Source organism: Saccopteryx leptura, chromosome 4 (genome assembly GCF_036850995.1).
Source record: "Saccopteryx leptura isolate mSacLep1 chromosome 4, mSacLep1_pri_phased_curated, whole genome shotgun sequence".
Lineage (NCBI taxonomy): Eukaryota > Metazoa > Chordata > Mammalia > Chiroptera > Emballonuridae > Saccopteryx > Saccopteryx leptura.
Window position 1 is genome coordinate 195,577,240 of NC_089506.1, and position 18,532 is coordinate 195,595,771.

At 41.7% G+C, this 18,532-nt stretch overlaps 1 protein-coding gene across 3 annotated transcripts in view; it reads left to right on the forward strand.

Moving 5' to 3' along the window:
- AUTS2 (activator of transcription and developmental regulator AUTS2) overlaps window positions 1-18,532 on the forward strand; it is a 1,175,598-nt gene that overhangs the window by 507,044 nt on the left and 650,022 nt on the right. For all 3 annotated transcript variants that reach the window (XM_066382453.1, XM_066382455.1, XM_066382454.1), the window contains exon 3: window positions 9,744-9,845. In XM_066382453.1, coding sequence (XP_066238550.1) covers window positions 9,744-9,845 — 102 coding nt within the window. The remainder of the gene's footprint in view (window positions 1-9,743; window positions 9,846-18,532) is intronic.

Genomic DNA, 18,532 nt, shown 5'->3' on the forward strand with positions numbered 1-18,532 from the left:
AGGTGGGACAGAGCTGTAGGGGGGACAGAGCTGTAGGTGGGAGAGACCTGTAGGTGGGACAGACCTGTAGGGGGGACAGAGCTGTAGGTGGGAGAGACCTGTAGGTGGGACAGACCTGTAGGTGGGAGAGACCTGTAGGTGGGACAGAGCTGTAGGGGGGACAGAGCTGTAGGTGGGACAGAGCTGTAGGTGGGAGAGACCTGTAGGTGGGAGAGAGCTGTAGGTGGGACAGAGCTGTAGGTGGGAGAGAGCTGTAGGTGGGACAGAGCTGTAGGTGGGACAGAGCTGTAGGTGGGAGAGACCTGTAGGTGGGAGAGACCTGTAGGTGGGACAGAGCTGTAGGTGGGAGGACCTGTAGGTGGGAGAGAGCTGTAGGTGGGAGAGAGCTGTAGGTGGGACAGAGCTGTAGGTGGGACAGAGCTGTAGGTGGGAGAGACCTGTAGGTGGGAGAGAGCTGTAGGTGGGACAGAGCTGTAGGTGGGACAGAGCTGTAGGTGGGACAGAGCTGTAGGTGGGACAGAGCTGTAGGGGGGAGAGACCTGTAGGTTTTACAGAGTTGTAGGTGGGGCAGAGCTGTAGGGGAGAGAGACCTGTAGGTGTGACAGAGCTGTAGGTGGGAGAGAGCTGTAGGTGGGAGAGACCTGTAGGTGGGACAGAACTGTAGGGGGGAGAGACCTGTAGGTGGGGGAGAGCTGTAGGTGGGAGAGACCTGTAGGTGGGGCAGAGCTGTAGGTGGGACAGAGCTGTAGGTGGGAGAGACCTGTATGGGGGAGAGACCTGTAGGTGGGACAGAGCTGTAGGGCGGAGAGACCTGTAGGTGTTACAGAGCTGTAGGTAGGACAGAGCTGTAGGTGGGACAGAGTTGCACCTGTCCAGGGCCTGTGGCTTCTGCTCTGTCACATTCCATCAGGAAACTTCAGGGCACACAGAATTCTAAATTAAGACCTAGTCCTGATAGTCATTGTGACCATTTGTTTAAGCAAGATCAGAGAGTAAGAAATTTTCTTTAATGTTATTTTAGCTTAATTTACAACTTTTATCTATATAGGCACAATTTTGTGTAAAGAGAATGAAAGAAATGGGTAAGTTTCTGAGTGTCTGTGTTTTGTCATGATTCATTGTGTTCTCTTCTAGCGGGAACAAGAACAGCCGGGAAGTTTGTACCCAAAAGAAAAGGATTACATTAGTGCTCTAGGGTGCCTGTAATAGAATACCACAGAGTTGGTGGCTTAGGAAACATTTGTTTTCTAACAGTCCTGGAGACTAGAAGTCTCAGCTCAAGGTGTTGTCAGGCTTGGTTCCGCCCAGGCCTCTCTTCTTGTCTTAGGGTTGGCCGTCTTCTCACTGTGTCCTCATGTGGCCTCTTCTCTGTGCGTGTGTATTTCTGGTGTCTCTCTCTATGTCTCAGTCTCTTGGCCAAATCATAGGAGAGTTTTGGTTCTCTTGATACGCTGTAGAACAGTAAGTTCTGCTATCTGGGTGGAGTGTGTTTATTGGAAGCATATCAGAGTTCATCAGATTGTTCTTACCTGTCTTAATTGCTTCTTGTTTATGTTTATGAGGCCATGTAGTTAGATTGATTTTGGCTTATTTCCCCCTCTGTATTTTATTAACTTGCAGTTTTTCCTACCGCTGCGAAGCCCACTGAGCTCCCTTCAACCTTGAATAATATAGGTGACTGGCACGTGAAAGCGCATCAGTAGTTTCCATTTTTCAAGCTTATGACAGTCGAGGAGATCTGATCCGTGCAGTTCTTTAAGTGTTTATCTGGGAACATCACTGACACAGATAAATGACACTCCAAAGGCATATCCGGGAACCCTAGTTTATTTTACATTAATGAAACTTCCCTAATTTCATTGGAGTCAATTTTATGGTGTATGGATTTAGAGGCAGTTTCTCCTTTTCTTACCTTGGTAAGCCCACTACAGGAGGCGGGATCCCGAGGTGGCCTTTCAGATGCCGGCCCCGGTTGAGTCCCGGGCTGAGGTTCTTACACGGCACCGCTGGCTTGAAGAACGTGAGCTGTCTCGTGTGGGCCTGAGCCTTCCTCCCTTTTGGACTCAGAGATTAAACGGATGGGATCTTTTACTTTTTTTTAAAAAAAAAATTAATTAACTGCTTTATTGAAATATGTTATGTTCCATAAAATCCACTCAGTGTAAACGTATAATTCAATGAATTTTAGTAAATTTAAGAAATGCGCAATTATCATCCTATTCCAGTTTCAGAACTTGGCCAGCGCCTCAGAATTTCCCTTGTGCCCACTTGCAAATTGATGGACTCATATTCTTGTGAAAAATTCTGTTAAATAGTATTATTAAATTCAATTTATTACATTACATCAAATTGTAGCAGCTCTTTTAATTAAGAATATTGCTCCACATTTCCCTTTTTGTTTTGTTACCAGATTTGGCCACAGTTTAGCTTTATGTATTTTTTACATGCTCCGAATCAAATTTTGTTAAGTTTTCTTTAAAATTTTAAACTGTGTAGACTGACAGGTGGTGGCACGGTAAAGAGAGTGTCAGCCTGGGATGCTGAAGACCCAGGTGTGAAACCCCAAGGTTGCTGGCCTGGGTGTGGACTCATTCGGCTTGAGTGCGGGTCGAAGGTTTGAGCGTGGGATCATATATGTACTTGACCCCATGGTCGCTGGCTTGAGCAAGGGGTCGCTGGCTAGGCTGAGCCCCTGCTCTGTTAAGGGAATGTATGAGAAAGCATTCAGTGAACAACTAAGGTGCCACAACTATGAGTTGATGCTTCTCATCTCTCCTTTCCTGTTTGTCCCTGTCCACCTCTCTCTCTCGCTGAAAAAATTAAAAATAAAAAAATAAAAAATTAAACTATTTGATTATGATTTTGACATTATAAAAGAAAGGTACCTATATATTTTAAGTATAAATGTACCTTGTTATATTTTATAACTATAATATATAAATGTACCTGGTTTGTAATGGTAATCACATTATTATATTATTATCTTACATATGATTGTATTATCACATTGTTATATAAATGATATCACATTATTGCCATTTTTGGCTTTGATCTTTTTTTTTTTAGATTTGTAAGAGGTTTATCTTTATCTTTGTGGATTTTGCTCCCAATTTTACTCTAATTTATTAATAGCACAATATTTTAATTTTCTATTTATTATGTAGTTTTAATTTTATAATTACCTTCCTCTACTTTTTGCTATAGTTGCTTTTTTGTCTTATTTCTTTTTGTTCCCTTTACTCTATAATTATGTTATTAATTTGTATTATTTTTATTTAATGAAAATACATAAATTAACCTCTTGCAAACATTTTTATAGGTCCTGTAATTTTTTTAACTTACGTGTTTATAATTTTAATTTTAAAAATATAGATGGTGTGTTTGTGATTTTCTCTTTGCCTCAATTTGTAAGTGTGGGAGGAGAATTTTAAAATACCTTTTGAAATAAGATTTTTGAAAAATCTGTAGTTTATATGGCTATTTAGTTTAAAATGTGACCATTACTTTTCACCAGAGAGAAGACTATTTATGTAATTTCTACACTTTGAAATTTATTCTGATATTTCTTATGAACTTAAACATCTTTACTTGGTGGTAATGTCCCATGGATGCTTTAGAAAGTGTGGTCTCTGCGTGTTACCAAAATTACCATATTTTGCCTAAGTCAAACTGAGTGTTTTAACCTCTGAGTTTTTTTTTGTATTTTTTTTATCTCACTTCCTCATGTTTGGTGGGATGCTAAAGTCTCTCATCTTATGTTGATTTCCTTTATTATTTAAAATATTTTTTTACATTATATACTGGCATATCAAAGGTTTATAATTTCTTTAATATAAAGTAGAGCAGTATAGGCCCTGGCTAGGTGACTCCTTGCATAAAGCATCAACCTGGCACGACAGAGGTCGCAGGTTCAACCCCTGGTCAGGGCACATACAAGAAGCAGTCAGTGAGTGCACAACTAAATAGAACAGCTAAGTGAGACAAGGAGTTGATGCTTCTTTCTCTCTCAAATCGGTGCAAAAGTTTTTTAAAAACAGAAGTATGAAAGGTAAAGACTGCCTTTTACGACTGTAAAGTGGCTATTTTTAAAATGACAATAATCTAGCCATTTTTTGGTAGTATTTTGTCTTTTTTCTCTTTTCTAAAATTTGAGAGACCTTTATAACTCACAAATAGTTGGATATTTATTTATTTTACTCAATACAAGCTGATGTCCTTGCCTTTTCTTAGAAGTGGGGGCTTAATCCATGTATATTATTAGAACCAATACACTTAGTCCTATGTTTTTGCGTTCATGCTAGTTCCTTTTTCTTCATTTCTCTATTGATTATTATTTTAATCCTTTTACATTTGATAGTAATTTATAAGACCAGTATTTGTAATATCTAAATTTTACTAATGGTTAACTTCAAGATTTTCAAATTCTTACTTAAAACTCCTTGTTAACTGTTGACATGGCAGGATAACTTTCATTTTGATGATCTCAAGAAATTTTCCACATATTTCTTGCCCTGCCCTAGTTTCCAGAATTTAATTTTTAGCATTTTGGTATAACTTGTCACTGTACTTTTAAAAATATGTTATTCATTTCTTAAGAAAATGTGTTTTTTTTCCCTATTCAGCTTTGTCATTTTGTTTATATCAGTTATTTCCTGTTAGCTCATTTTGACGTCAGCTTTTTTATTAAGTTCTTGAGTTTGGTTTTGTGTCTCTCATCTGAAATACCTTTTAAAGCCAGAGGAATAAAAAAGTACAGATGCTGCCCGATCTATTAAACTTTCCCCATTTATGGACGGTTATTTTTTGAAAGCAGAACAAAACGAAACAAAAAAAAAAATTTATGAGATTAAATACTTGCTGCTTTTATGAAGGTGTATTACAAAATTCCTTTGAACGAAAGAAGGTTCTGTGCTTACTGACACATTTTAACAACCTGTGAGAGTTCACTTAGCTCCCAACAGGAGAACTCAGCAGTGGGGAGATAGGATTTATGATGCTTTGAGAAACCCCAAGCTGTGGAATGCTCTTCTGTATGGCTCTGCATAATTCACATCATTCCTCTAGTACCAGGCATAGATACCTTCCCTGCATCCTTTATCTTCTTTCTTTTTTTCTTTATTTTTTTGAATTTTAATTTATGTTTACATAGATTCTAGTGTTGCCCCGAATGCATCCCCCCTCCCCTGTATTCCCCTCAACATCTCCCTTCCCCCCTCCCCATAGTACCCTCCCCCCTTCCCTTCAGGTTTATCCCATCCTATCATCCCCTTTCCCTCTGTCCTCTTTTCCTCTGGTCCCTTTGATCCCTCCTCTGTCTCAATTCCGTTCCTCAGTTCACATTGTTCCTTGGATTCCTCAAATGAGTGAGGTCATATGATATTTTTCTTTCTCTGCCTGGCTTATTTCACTTAACATGATAGTTTCCAGCTCCATCCATGTTGTCGCAAAAGGTAAGATAGATTTATTTCTTTTTCACGGCCCCATAGAATTCCATTGTGTATATGGAGCACAGCTTTTTAATCCACTCATCCACTGACGGACACTTGGGCTGTTTCCAGATCTTTGCTAATGTGAACAATGCTGCCATAAACATGGAGGTGCATTTCTCCTTTTCAAACAGTGCTCTGGTGTTCTTGGGGTAAATTCCTAAAAGTGGGATATCTTCTTAAATTTTGTTTGAAGGGTTAATGACACCTGCTGAGCAGCTGGCATCTTGGTAGAACCCTCCATTCTCGAGCTGGAGAGAACAGCCTGCCTGGCGCACAGATCTTGGCGATGTGCGCGGAGTTGCTCTGCCTTCACCCGGGGTGTCGGGGCTCTGTCACACGTTCATGAGCAGTGATAAAACCATTATTTTCCTAATTTGCCGTCAATAAACAGTTAAGTCTGTGATGAGGTCACAGTTTCAGAATTTGAAGACTATATTGTTGACAAATCAAATGAAAAAAAAATGAAATGGCTTCTTATATTTATAAAAGATGTTAATCTTAGTGATAGAATTACTTCCACTTGTACCAGATGCTACTGTCCTTTCATTTTGTTTGTTTTGTTTTTAATTCTAATGACTAAATATATACATAATAGCATGATGGGAAGAGAGTTCTGGAACTAGAGAATGAGTTACAGCAATTTTTAAGTAAATGAGGTGCTGAAGTATTTGCAGGCTGATAGTAAGGAATCTTATAGCATCAGTTACAACCAACGCTTTCTTATAACAGAGCTGCCATGGATGCTAGAAAAAAATCAATGTAAGCAGATTGATTTTTCTTAGGTCTTTAAATGTTTAAGCCAGCACCTGGCCTTTGTAATGCTTTTTGGTTGTATGTAATAGCTGGGAATTTCAGATGAAGGATCACAGCTTCTGAGTTAGTTATGCTACCCCAAATGATCCTTTGGATGTGGCTGAAAATGCCAGTTTTAAATGTATTCATGGGATTAGGAATGAATACTTCTTTTGCCTGAAATCGTGTGGTTTAGCTTTAGTACTTACAGTAGTCAATCCATTTCTTTGAAATATTGAGCTGTCTGACAGCTTAAAATCCTAAGTTTCCTTTAAACTTGAGCCTGGCTTTGGAGGAGAAGGGGGTAATGTGGGGGTGGATTTTATGTAAGACTCTCTGAAGGAAAAATGTGCTGAAGCGCTGTTGCTGGTGGGGCACAGGGAAGACTCGCAAACCGCTTCATGTCGGTCTGTCCTGGGGTTCGCCCTTAGCCCACGTCAACATCTAGTCAGATAATTGACTTCAACGCCGCTGGAGTCTATGGTTGGGCCTCGCATCATTTTCCTCCCGTGGAAAAACATGGCAAACCTCCAGATGTGAAGTCCACATTGTGCTGAGCCAATAGGGTAGCAGGAGAGATCTTCACGGCCGGACACCCATTATCCCGTGGGTGCTTGTTTCTCATCCTAGCTGGGCGACTGAGTTCTTATAAACATCTCTTGATCGAATATCACTGTGTAAGGTGCCTTTCTCCATGAATGCAGTCAGGTAGCACAGATGTATTAAAAATATATGCCATGGAGATACTAACGTACAGCACACTCAGCATTTCTACACGGAACATAAAATGTCCACGGAGCACTAAGAATTGAATGGAGTGAGCAGTATGCAGTGGAGACGTGGGTTTAGTCCTAGAATTCATGCCTACCTCTGAGCACATCATGGGTTTATTTATTTGTGGGGTTTTTTCCATCCATACATTGAAGGTAGCTCCACCTACCTTTGTGTAACTCAGAGGTTCAATGGGATAAGATTTCCGACATCGCTTATGAATTAGGGGGCCCTCTCCACCTGCCTTTATGTAACTCAGAGGTTCAGTGGGATAAGATCTCCGACATCGCTTATGAATTAGGGGGCCCTCTCCATGTGACGATTTTATCATTAGTATAAATACTGCAGTCTGTTTTCATCTAGAACTTACACAACTGAATGATATGCTAGCTATAATTGTGAGGGCATGTGTTAAACATACATATAGAAAGAAAGAGTTCTTCAGAGACCATAGTGGAGGCTATACTGTCTGAGCTTTAAAGAAATCTTGACCTGAAGAGCACAGAGAGAAGGTGAGGGGGAGCATGACAGAGAGGGCATCCCGTGTGAGACAGTGGAGGGCAGAAATGGACAGGACATAGCCAAGAAATGGAGAGAAAATTATATTCATTTTACATTAAATCCCCTTTTATTATAAGTATAAAAATGAGAAGTTGAAGAGAATGACAATATTCTGAACTTTTGTTCCATAGTAATAAGAAGAGGCTCAGAGAGCTTGCATCTGAATTAACTGAGAATTAGCTTTAGCCGTGACTTAGGAGGAAGCTAAGTACTTGAGGGCTCAGGAGGATACAAAGTAAAATTAGCATCACTTTTGGGGGCTCCATTTGAGAAGACTCCTGGAGAACACCCCTGCAAGCCTTTTTTTGGAAGGAGGTGATAAAAGTGGCCTTGTGGAAAGGTTGAAAGCCAAAAAGAATGCTCTGCATAGTGGGGATCCGGAGATAGCTAGTTAGATGGTATGATCCAAAGCCAGGTCTGAAGTGCACTCTTGAAAGAAACACATTAGGCCCTGGCCAGTGTGCTCAGTAGACAGAGTGTCGACCCAGTGTATGGACACAGGAGAAGTGACAATCTGCTTGTTTTTCCCTTTGTCTGCGCCTTCTCTCTCTCTTCCCCTCTTGCAGCCAGTGGCTCGATTGCTTCAACTGTCAACCTCAGTCACTAAAAATAGTTTGGTTGATTCGAGCATTGGACCCAGATGGGTTGCTGGATGAGTCCCGGTCAGGGCACATGCAGGAGTCTATCTTACTACCTCCCCTCCTCTCAATTTAAATAAATAAATAAAGAAGGAAGCACATTAAAGGTACAAGAAATGCTAATACAGATTCATTCTCCATTCACCTTGGTTCATCTTGCCCCTTGGCCCCAGAGACATATGAAAACCTGCAGACCAATACTTTGCTTCCTGTTACCTCTTCTGCTTTATTGCCCAGAATTATGGGGCTTGTGTTGTGTTTAAGACTGTATATGGTCCGTTCCATGCACCCCTCTCTAAGATTTTTGCCTATCCCCCCCCCCCTTCCAGAAGGACTCTATTTTCTAGAAGACCCTGATTATTTCCTGGCAGGTTGCTTTCCCTGCCTTTGCTCTCTGCCTTTCTCCCATCAGGAGTGTCTTCCCTCCTCTCAGCTGTATGAGCTCTGTCCTCTTTGAAAATCCATAGCTTCAGAAATCACTTCTCCTTGGAACGTCACTGGCTACTCTTTGGTTTTCATTGAGTAAGCATGTCCTCGTGGTGTTACACTGTCATGTCTCACACTTTCTTTTGCTTGATTGAGAACATTGTAAAGGAGCTACATCTTGTAACCTGCATCTGATTCTTGGGATCTCTCCAAATGCGGTTGGTAGTGACATACATCATAGACTGATCTTCCATGTGTGTGTGATTAAATCACATAGACTGATGTTTGCAATTCTCTGTGTTTGTTCATTTTTAAAGTGGAAAACCAGAGCTGCATAAACATGTAGAAATGTCTAAAATGTAAGCTTAGTCAGATCAGAGACTTTTTTTTTTTAAGTTAGCACCATATCTCTAGTGCTTATTACCAGGTTCTTGTTGACTTAATACCTATTTGTTGAATCAGTGCTGTATTAATTACTTCAACTGTGGGTCTTAATCTGGTACTTTTAACTCTCTAGCATTATTAGATCTACAGAATGTTGTCACAGCAAACAGGGTAGCTAAGTGTCTTTCCAGTGGTTCAAGGATACCATTCAGCATCTCATCATTTTCTCCAAGGATAAGTAAACTTTGGGTTTTGTTCTGTCTCGTTGTTTCTTGTTTTCAGAAGAGGACATAAGAAATAAGGTGGGAAATTATTGTTAGTGTAATCTGGCTTTAGCTTATTCAGTGATTTGGGTCTTTGTATTGTTGACCAAAAATCCACCATGGAATAGAGGGAAAATCTGAGGGAAGATGACTTTCCAAGATGTATGGACCTTTGTTGACTTTCCAAGCGTCTCTCTCTTTCATCCCCACCAGCATTTTATGGTAAATGTTTTGCTTGTCCTTCCCTCTGCGTTCCTTCCTGTGGCAGCTTGCGGGGCACTGCTCGGAAACCGAGAAGACTGTTAGTGATCACGACCTTCAGTTGCCCGCTTTGGTCAAGGCTGAGGGACGGGGATGGAGAAGCAGTCCTGCAAGGGGACCACTGACTCTTTTCTGTTTCTCTTTTCTTTTGTCTTCAGCTCAAGCCAGGACAGAACAGCTGCAGGGACAGCGACAGTGAAAGCGCCAGTGGAGAGTCCAAGGGCTTCCACAGGAGCAGCTCTCGGGAACGGCTCAGCGACGTAAGTATTAAAAGACAAACACACAGACAAACCCACAAGAACCACACATTCCCCAACTCTGTATCCCTCCGTATCACTTTGTATATCCAGATGCAACAGCTTACCCATTCTTGATGCCGTTCCATTTTCTGATTGGGCCTAAAATGTGTTTTGACAAATTATAACGTAGGTGGGTGTTATTTGTCACCTTAGTAACAGTCAGGAAATTCAGTTCCTGCTCCTGCCAGGTAAGTGGCTGGTTAGTCACCCCTTCCAACAGAAATAAAATGACAGAAAGGGATTATTGCCAGTCTCATGGGTGAAGAAATAACAGATGGCCTGTAGTCAAGTGATACCAGCTCCCGTCGCAGCGCTGCCCATTTCCGGGGCAGAAACCCTGTGAGAACACACCCTGCCTCTTGAGGGAGCTGTCAGCTCTCCAGCCTCCTGCCCACCGGTGGGCCTGATTCCCCTTCTCCACTCCGAGAACTACCAGGCCTCCTGTGGATTCGCTTGTCTTCTCCCTGATGTGTCGTATAACAGGATTCTGAGCCATCTTTGCCCCTCACAACCACACTTAGAAACTTTCTTGTAAAATAGATCAAGTAGGTAGAAATTTTTATTATCGATCCCAACACAGGCACTTTAACCGATTAACTAGACAATACTCTTAAGGAAGAAGACTGCAGTTCTGTCTCTGAGTTTCTAGAAGAAGGAACAGAGGCAGGATGTGTAATAGGAGCAAACCCATCGCCTCTTGTCTTCCTCTTTTTTGTCTAAAGTAATTGCCTTCATTTTAATGTATAAGATGACCCAGTGCATTATTAGTACTTATTTTTTTTTGTCCAAAATAAGAAAGTAAACTTTACTAATACCCAATTTAATAAGCAGGGAGTAGTTCTTATCTCTAAGTGATAAACACACTTATCTTAGGAATGTGCTCAAAACTTTTTAACTGAGATGTGTTCACAGCATAAAAAGTTGGAGACCATTGCAGCACATTGACTCATTCCTATAAAAATCTTTTCCCATCCCTTTCTCCATCAGCCAAGGTGGACAGCCCCAAGCATCAACCACCTTCTTACACCTCTCAGGAAAGTTTGTGAGGTTTAGGGTGATGTTTGATATATGGAACATGGAATTCTTACAAGAATTAAGTGGAATAGCAGAGGATAATTATTTCTGTAGTACTCTTCATATCTTATTTATATATAATCACCTCTTCTTCCTTTAATATTGAGTAATATCAATTAACCCTTTGAGTAGTGAGTTTTTTTCATGCTTGCTGACCCCCAGGAGTGAGGTTTGTTTTTTTTTTTTTCAAAAAATAAAATTAGTTCCAGGTACTGTTTTATTAAGTTAAAATCATATTTGTTTGATAACCAATTTATGGAAACAAGAAGAACATACATTTGCCTCTTTTTAAATGTTGCCTTACACATTTTTAAAATAAAAATTTTTGTTACGATTGTACTTTGGATGGTCAGGAAGCACGAGAACATACATGAATGTTCGTACTACTCAAAGGGTTAACTCAGTCCTTGATGTATGCATATGTGTATATAACGATATATCTTTGTGTTTGTTTTATTAATTTTGAGATAGAACTATAAATTATAACAAAACTATAACAATGTTTATTACCTATGTTGTTAACATTATTTAATAAGTATACTGCTCACAAAAATTAAGAGATATTTCAAAATGAATATGAAACCATAAAATATCCCTTAATTTTTGTGAGCAGTATAGCTGTTCTGAGATTTTGTTTTGCTTTTTTTTGGTATTTTTCTGAAATTGGAAATGGGGAGGCAGTCTGACAGACTCCCGCATGCGCCTGACCAGGATCCACCCGGCACGCCCACCAGGGGGCGATGCTCTGCCCATTTGGGGCGCCGCTCTGTTGCAACCAGCGCAATTCTAGTGCCTGAGGCAGAGGCCATAGAGCCATCCTCAGCGCCCGGGCCAACTTTGCTCCAAAGGAGCCTTGGCTGCAGGAGGGGAAGAGAGAGACAGAGAGGAAGGAGAGGGGGAGGGGTGGAGAAGCAGATGGGTGTTTCTCCTGTGTGCCCAAACTCGGGACTCCTGCACACCAGGCCGATGCTCTACCACTGAGCCAACCGGCCAGAGCCTTGTTTTGCTTTTAATATATGCTCTTACTGACCCTCTAGATTTGTCCAGGATTAGTCATAATTTCATCACAGAGTAGAGAAATGAAGGCCACATGATTAGGTCAGGGGGTAAAAGTACAGCATTATACAGTCATTGAGATCTTTTAACTGGTTGCCCTGAACTTATTTTCTATTAGACCAAAAAAAAAAAAAATTGGCAAACAATAGCCTATGTTCATATGTAGGAATATTTAATATTGTTATAATGCCAGTACTACCCATAGCAATTTACAGATTTGATGCAATCCCTATGAAAATTTCAATAGTCTTTTTTTTTTTTTTTTTTGTATTTTTCTGAAGCTGGAAATGGGGAGAGACAGTCAGACAGACTCCCGCATGCGCCCGACCGGAATCCACCCAGCACGCCCACCAGGGGCCACGCTCTGCCCACCAGGGGGCGATGCTCTGTCCCTCCGGGCACTGCTCTGCCGCGACCAGAGCCACTCTAGTGCCTGGGGCAGAGGCCAAGGAGCCATCCCCAGCGCCCGGGCCATCTTTGCTCCAATGGAGCCTTGGCTGCGGGAGGGGAAGAGAGAGACAGAGAGGAAGGAGGGGGGAGTAGAGAAGCAAATGGGCACATCTCCTATGTGCCCTGGCCGGGAATCGAACCCGGGTCCCCCAGGGCCTCAATAGTCTTTTTTTTTTTGCAGAAAGGGCAAAGCAGATTCTCAATTACCTGACTTGAGGTCCCTAGCAGAAAACACAAAGTTGAAAAAGATTAACAAATTTAGTAGACTTATTCTTCCTAATTTCACATTTTACTGCAAAGCTGAAGTGATAAACAGTACGGTAATAGCATCGGGGTAAACATATAGACTAATGAAATAAAATCGAGAGCCCAGAAATAAACCCGTAATCTCTGCCCAAAACACTGTTGACATGAGAGCCTAGTGCCTCCGGTTGGGAAATTTTCCCGTCCACAGATGGAGCTGAACAGCTGGCTTTCCCTGTGCAAAGGCTGAAGTCGGGCCCTGCATTGCACCATGTACAAAAACTAGCTCAAAATGAATCAATGTCCTAAGTAGAAGAGTTAAAACCATAAAACTCTTAGAAGAAAACATATGGGTAGATATTGATGACCTTGAATTTGGCAATGGATTCCTAGATATGACACATAGCCATGAGCAACAAAAAGGACAATAAAAACGTTTCATTCATGTTATCAAAATTAAAAGCTTTTGTGCATCAAAGGGCATTATTAAGAAGGTGAGAAGAAAACCTACATATTGGGAGAAAATATTTGCAAATCATATAACTGATCAATGTTTACTATCTAGAGATGTCAAGAACTCGAACAACTGAATAACCAACAACCCAGTTCACACATGGGCAAAGCACTTGCATAGACATTTGTGCTAAAGAAGATACACAGTTAGCCAGTAAGCATATGGAAGATGCTCATCCTCATGAGTCGTCAGGAAAATGCAAATATAAACCATAATAAAAGATAGTTTCGTATCTACTAAGATAGCTTTAATTATTTTTTAAAAGAGGGAAATGAAATTGTCGGCAAGGTTATGGAGACATTGGCACTTTTGTACATGCTAGCGGGAATGTGAAATGGTGCAGCCCCTGCGGAAATTACGTAGGCAGTTCCTCAAAAAGCTAACTGCAGAATTACCACATCCCCACCAACTCCATGTCTAGGATATGTACTGGAACAAATTGAAAACAGGTTCTCAGATGTTTATATGCCAGTTCATTCCAGCCTTACTTACAATGGCCAAAAGGTGGAAACAACACAACTGTCCATCGACAGTTGACTGGATAAACCAAAAGTGGCACATCGGGGGAGTGGAACGTTATTCACCCGTAAGAGGAAAGGAAGCTCTTGTACGTGTTACACTGATGAACTTTAAAGCAAATATTGTATAATTCCACTTAATCTGAGGTATCTAGAATATGCAAACTCCTAGAGACAGAAAGTAGAATAGGAGTTACTAGGGACCAGTGGTGGGGGTGGAGGTGGGGGAGTTATTGCTTAAATGGTTACCAAGTTTGTTTGGGGTGAGGAAATAGTTTTACATGAGTTGTGAATAATTAGTATCACTGAATTGCACATTTAAATAGGTTAAAATATCAAACTTTATGTTATATATGTATATATTTTGGCATAACAGAAATAATGTTAAAATATTAGGGTTGTAACAATCCTTCCAGTCTACAAAATACTTGGAGTTCATCATGCTTATTAATTATTAAAATTCATACTTTTGCAAAGTCATTATTAAAAGATGAAAGGAAATGTAGGAACGGCCTTTATTCCATAGCTAATATTCCCCAGTATTGAATACTCTGCCTGATTCTTGATGGTTTTACAAGGTTTTTCCACTCTGGGTTTGGGGAATACCAAGGACTCCTTGCCCTGTGGGAGCTCTGGGATGGTTGTACCTGCTCCTGTTCAGGGGTTTTCTCCTTGGCCTCAGTTCCTTTCCGCCCACAGATGTACTCATGTGGGCTCAGGTAGAGCCTGGACGGGAACCTGCTTCAGGTTCTGGGATTCTCTATGAAGCCTTCATCTCTCCCGTCTCCTGTTTCGCCTATTCCAGCGCCTTGGCGTTCTCTGATTATCAGCTCTATCAGGAGCACTGCTGGGCTCCTCAAGGGCCGCCCCCCACCCCCTCTGTGTAGTGAAGCTCTCAGGCAGTAACTGGGGGCAGTTGTGAGATCGCTGTCCTGCACTGTCCTGTTGCCCAGTTTCTGAAAAAAATGTTTTTTCATATAGTTTGTCTGGTTCTTCAGTAACTTAAGCTTCAGCTACTGAGAGTAGATTCAGTCCCTGTTAGTTCATCAAGCCCATTGCTGGTTTTCCAGCTGAGATAAAAATTCCCAGAGGTCTTCCACTCATGTTTAATGATATTGTTAGAAGCTTTGGCAGTTGAGACTTACTCGCAAGTGCAGCTAATAAAGATACTGTATTAGTTCAGCCTTTTTTTTTTTTTAATTAGGCCAGAGGAGTAAGAATAAAGAGTTCCACTATAGTTTAAGGATTTGACCTATGTGATAAAACTTTAAAAACCAAATGTGCTTGGCTTTTCTAAATTATGTATTTCCAAGCCGTATTGCTGGGAGGGAATATTTGTCTATAAGGACTTTCGGATTGTCCACATCGGGGATGCATAGTAACTACTATATTAGTCACTAAAAAAAATGTCAAGGGGAATACTGGACTATATCAGTGTTCATGATGAGTTATTCAGGAGGAAAACACAAAATTATATGTATAATTTTGCTGCTGAGGAAATAGTCAAAACTTGGGGACTAAATTTATAATCTTGGTAAATAAATCAAAGTCTCAAATTATGAAACGATCATGGGCATTCGTTAAAAACACATCAGGTTTTAAACGCAATTTAGCTCTTTATCTGTGTGACCTTGAGGTAAGCGCTTGCTCTTTCTAAGCCCTAATTTTTTCATCTGTGAAATGGATGTCATTTCACCTACCTGTTACTATGTATTTGAATCAGTAACACACTGTTCTTGGTGCTCATAGCACATCCTCTGTGCTCAAAAATATTCATCCTCTTTCTTTTTTGCATCTTAGAACTTCCCTTACAACCTTCTCTACTCTTTTTAATTTAAATTTCCTTGTAACTGTCAGCTTGACAAGATCTGCCTACCTCAGTCATGACAAACGTGAAGCTACTCCCAAGCAAAACCCTCATTATCCCTGTGTCTCCTTAGGTATCTTTTCTCGCTCTGGAACTGTCCCTGGTGTCTCCCTGTCCTGGTATTGGGCAGTCCCAGAGCTAGTATTCTTAGCCAGGCTCTGTGCTTTCCTCCGCGTCACTTAGCCTGTTCACTTGGTTACTCTCCTTTCTCTACTGATCACATTTCTGAAGAGCTGTTTGGATGTGATTATCCTCGTCTTGACACTAATGATACTTCCAGTGCTCGCCATTTGCCTCACAGATGATCTCTGTGTTTTCTCTCAGTGAAGTCATCCGCCCAGTGTTTATTTCCTTTGTGCTGTGCTCTACAGCAGTGTTTTTCAACCGCTGGTCTACAGACTGGTCCACTAGACATCTCATGCTGGCCTGCAAAACAGTGAGCCTCCCTGACATTGTGTGAAGATCTTAGTTGGATTCGCTTAGTTGGATTCCAATGATCTTAGTTGGATTTGCTTATGCTCAGGGTAATTTTTGCCTTAGCAGTCCCCGAAATCTCCTATTTTCACCAGTCCCCAAGTGTAAAAATATTGAAAACCACTGATCTACAATGCTTCCAGGGTTGTTTCCCTGAGAGTCAGAGCTCACAGTTACACTTTCTTGTGTATGATCTTTTGTACAAAGTCTACACTTCTGAGGATTATCTGCAGAGCTCTCCAAGAGGAAGGACGAAGCTATCTTTGCCCCCCTACTTCCTGATCTTGTAACTTATATGGAGTCTCCCTGGACCACTTTTGTTGGCGTAAATACCACACACTTTCAGGTTCTGCCTGGGTTGCTTTCGTTTCCTCCTCTTCTTTTTCCTTTGTCTTTGCCTCTGCCAGCCCCAATGTCACGTCTTACAGCAAACCCTCCCCACCACCCTGTGGAAGTAAACTCACCTAGTACTTTATTCAAATTAGTCATATGGATATGACTCTCTCTTTGAGAGAATTCTGAGTCAGGTTTCTGTTATGAGAAAGAAATATATTTAGCACTTTCTAAGTGTTCAAGACCTTGAAAGAGTTGTTTGAAACATTCCAGAGAAGAGTGAGAAGGGATTGGATTCTCCTAAGTCTTGTGCTAAAGCAGGGGTCCCCAAACTACAGCCCGTGGGCCACATGTGGCCCCTGAGGCCATTTATCCGGCCCCCGCCACACTTCCAGAAGGGGCACCTGTTTCATTGGTGGTCAGTGAGAGGAGCATAGTTCCCATTGAAATACTGGTCAGTTTGTTGATTGAAATTTACTTGTTCTTTTATTTTAAATATTATATTTGTTCCCGTTTTGTTTTTTTACTTTAAAATAAGATATGTGCAGTGTGCATAGGGATTTGTTCATAGTTTGTTTTTTTTATAGTCTGGCCCTCCAACGGTCTGAGGGACAATGAACTGGCCCCCTGTGTAAAAAGTTTGGGGACCCCTGTGCTAAAGAGTTCTCTGCTCTCACTGGTCTGTAGCTTTTTAGTTCCTTTAATATGATCACAGTTGATGCATTTTCTCTGCTTTTTGTTTTCTTTTAGGTTTTAGGGGTTTTACTGATTTCTCTATCTCACCAGGCCATCTTTTGTGCACCCAGGCAAGCGTCTGTCTTCCCTTCTCCCGCAGCCCCCACCTGTGTAGAGGTGTTGCTCTGGGCTGTGTCGACCGGCTGCGTTCAGGGGGGAGCAGAGCAGGCAGCACCACCAGTGAGCTTCCCTGTAGTTTAGGGGGAAAAATCTAAAACCTCTGAAGGAATATTGCTATTCTCTTTTCTTTTTTCCTCTTTATTTTTATCCAAGCCGCATTTTTTCCTCTCTAAAAGTTTGCATATGCCTTTTTCCTTTCCTACGCCACATATGTATGTGTTTTCCTGGAAATGTCAACGTTTTGACTGTGCAGAAATATTTCTCAGTACCTTTTACGTGTCGGGCCCAGTTCTGGGCACTTGCGGTTGAGTGGTGACCAGGATGAAGTCACTGCCGTCCTGGAGAGTCTGTTCTATTGGGGGAGGCAGGCAACAAGCCCGTGAGCAAACAGGGAACTTATTTCTGATAGAACTTACTTTATGAGGTAAACACAGCAGTAATGAGGGGTGGGCCGGTGTGTATTGCTGTTTTAATTTAACTAGGGCGATTGGATTAGTCCTTTCTGTGTAGGTGACGTTTGAGCTGAAGCCTGAATAAAGAGGAGGAGGTAGCCGTGGGGAGATCTGTCGGAAAGACGTTGCTGGCAGTAAGAACAGGCTCTGGGCCCTGCATCAGAGCGAGCGTGACATGCTTGCCGACCAGAGAAAAGGGCAGTGTGCAGAACAGGCTTAGGGGGCTCACCACAGGCCTCACTGCTGCTGTGGAGGGAGAAGCAGATACCGGCTCCACCAGCAGTGAGCTGCTCTGTATTTCAGAAGAAAATCAATCCAGACCTGCGATGAAGGCCTCTGTCTCTCCCTTGGCCTGTGGTAAGGAAGCTAGTTATCATATTAGTTCCCTGGGTTGCTGTAATGAGTGACCACAAAATGAGTCGTTTAAAACACCAGAATTATATTATCTCATAGTTTATAAAGCAGGAAGTTCAGCGTTAAGGTGGCAGCAGGTCCGTGATCCCTGTTCTTACCTCTCCTAGCTTCCGGTGGCTTCTGCAATCCTTGGCATTCCTTGGCTTTTCACTGCATTGGCCCAGCGTCTGCCTCTGTCTTCGCGTGACCTTCTACTTTGGTTGTAGCTTTGTGCATCTTCCCCGCCTCAGTAGCGACCAGAGTCATTTGATTTAGGGACTACTTAATTCAGTATGACCTCCACTTAAAGACCTTCTAAACAAGGTCATTGTATCAGTCCAGTATTTCAGGAGGAACACGACCAGTGAGATGCACAGGCATCCACAGCTGTGGAGGCTGACCAGTCTCCGGCTCTGCAG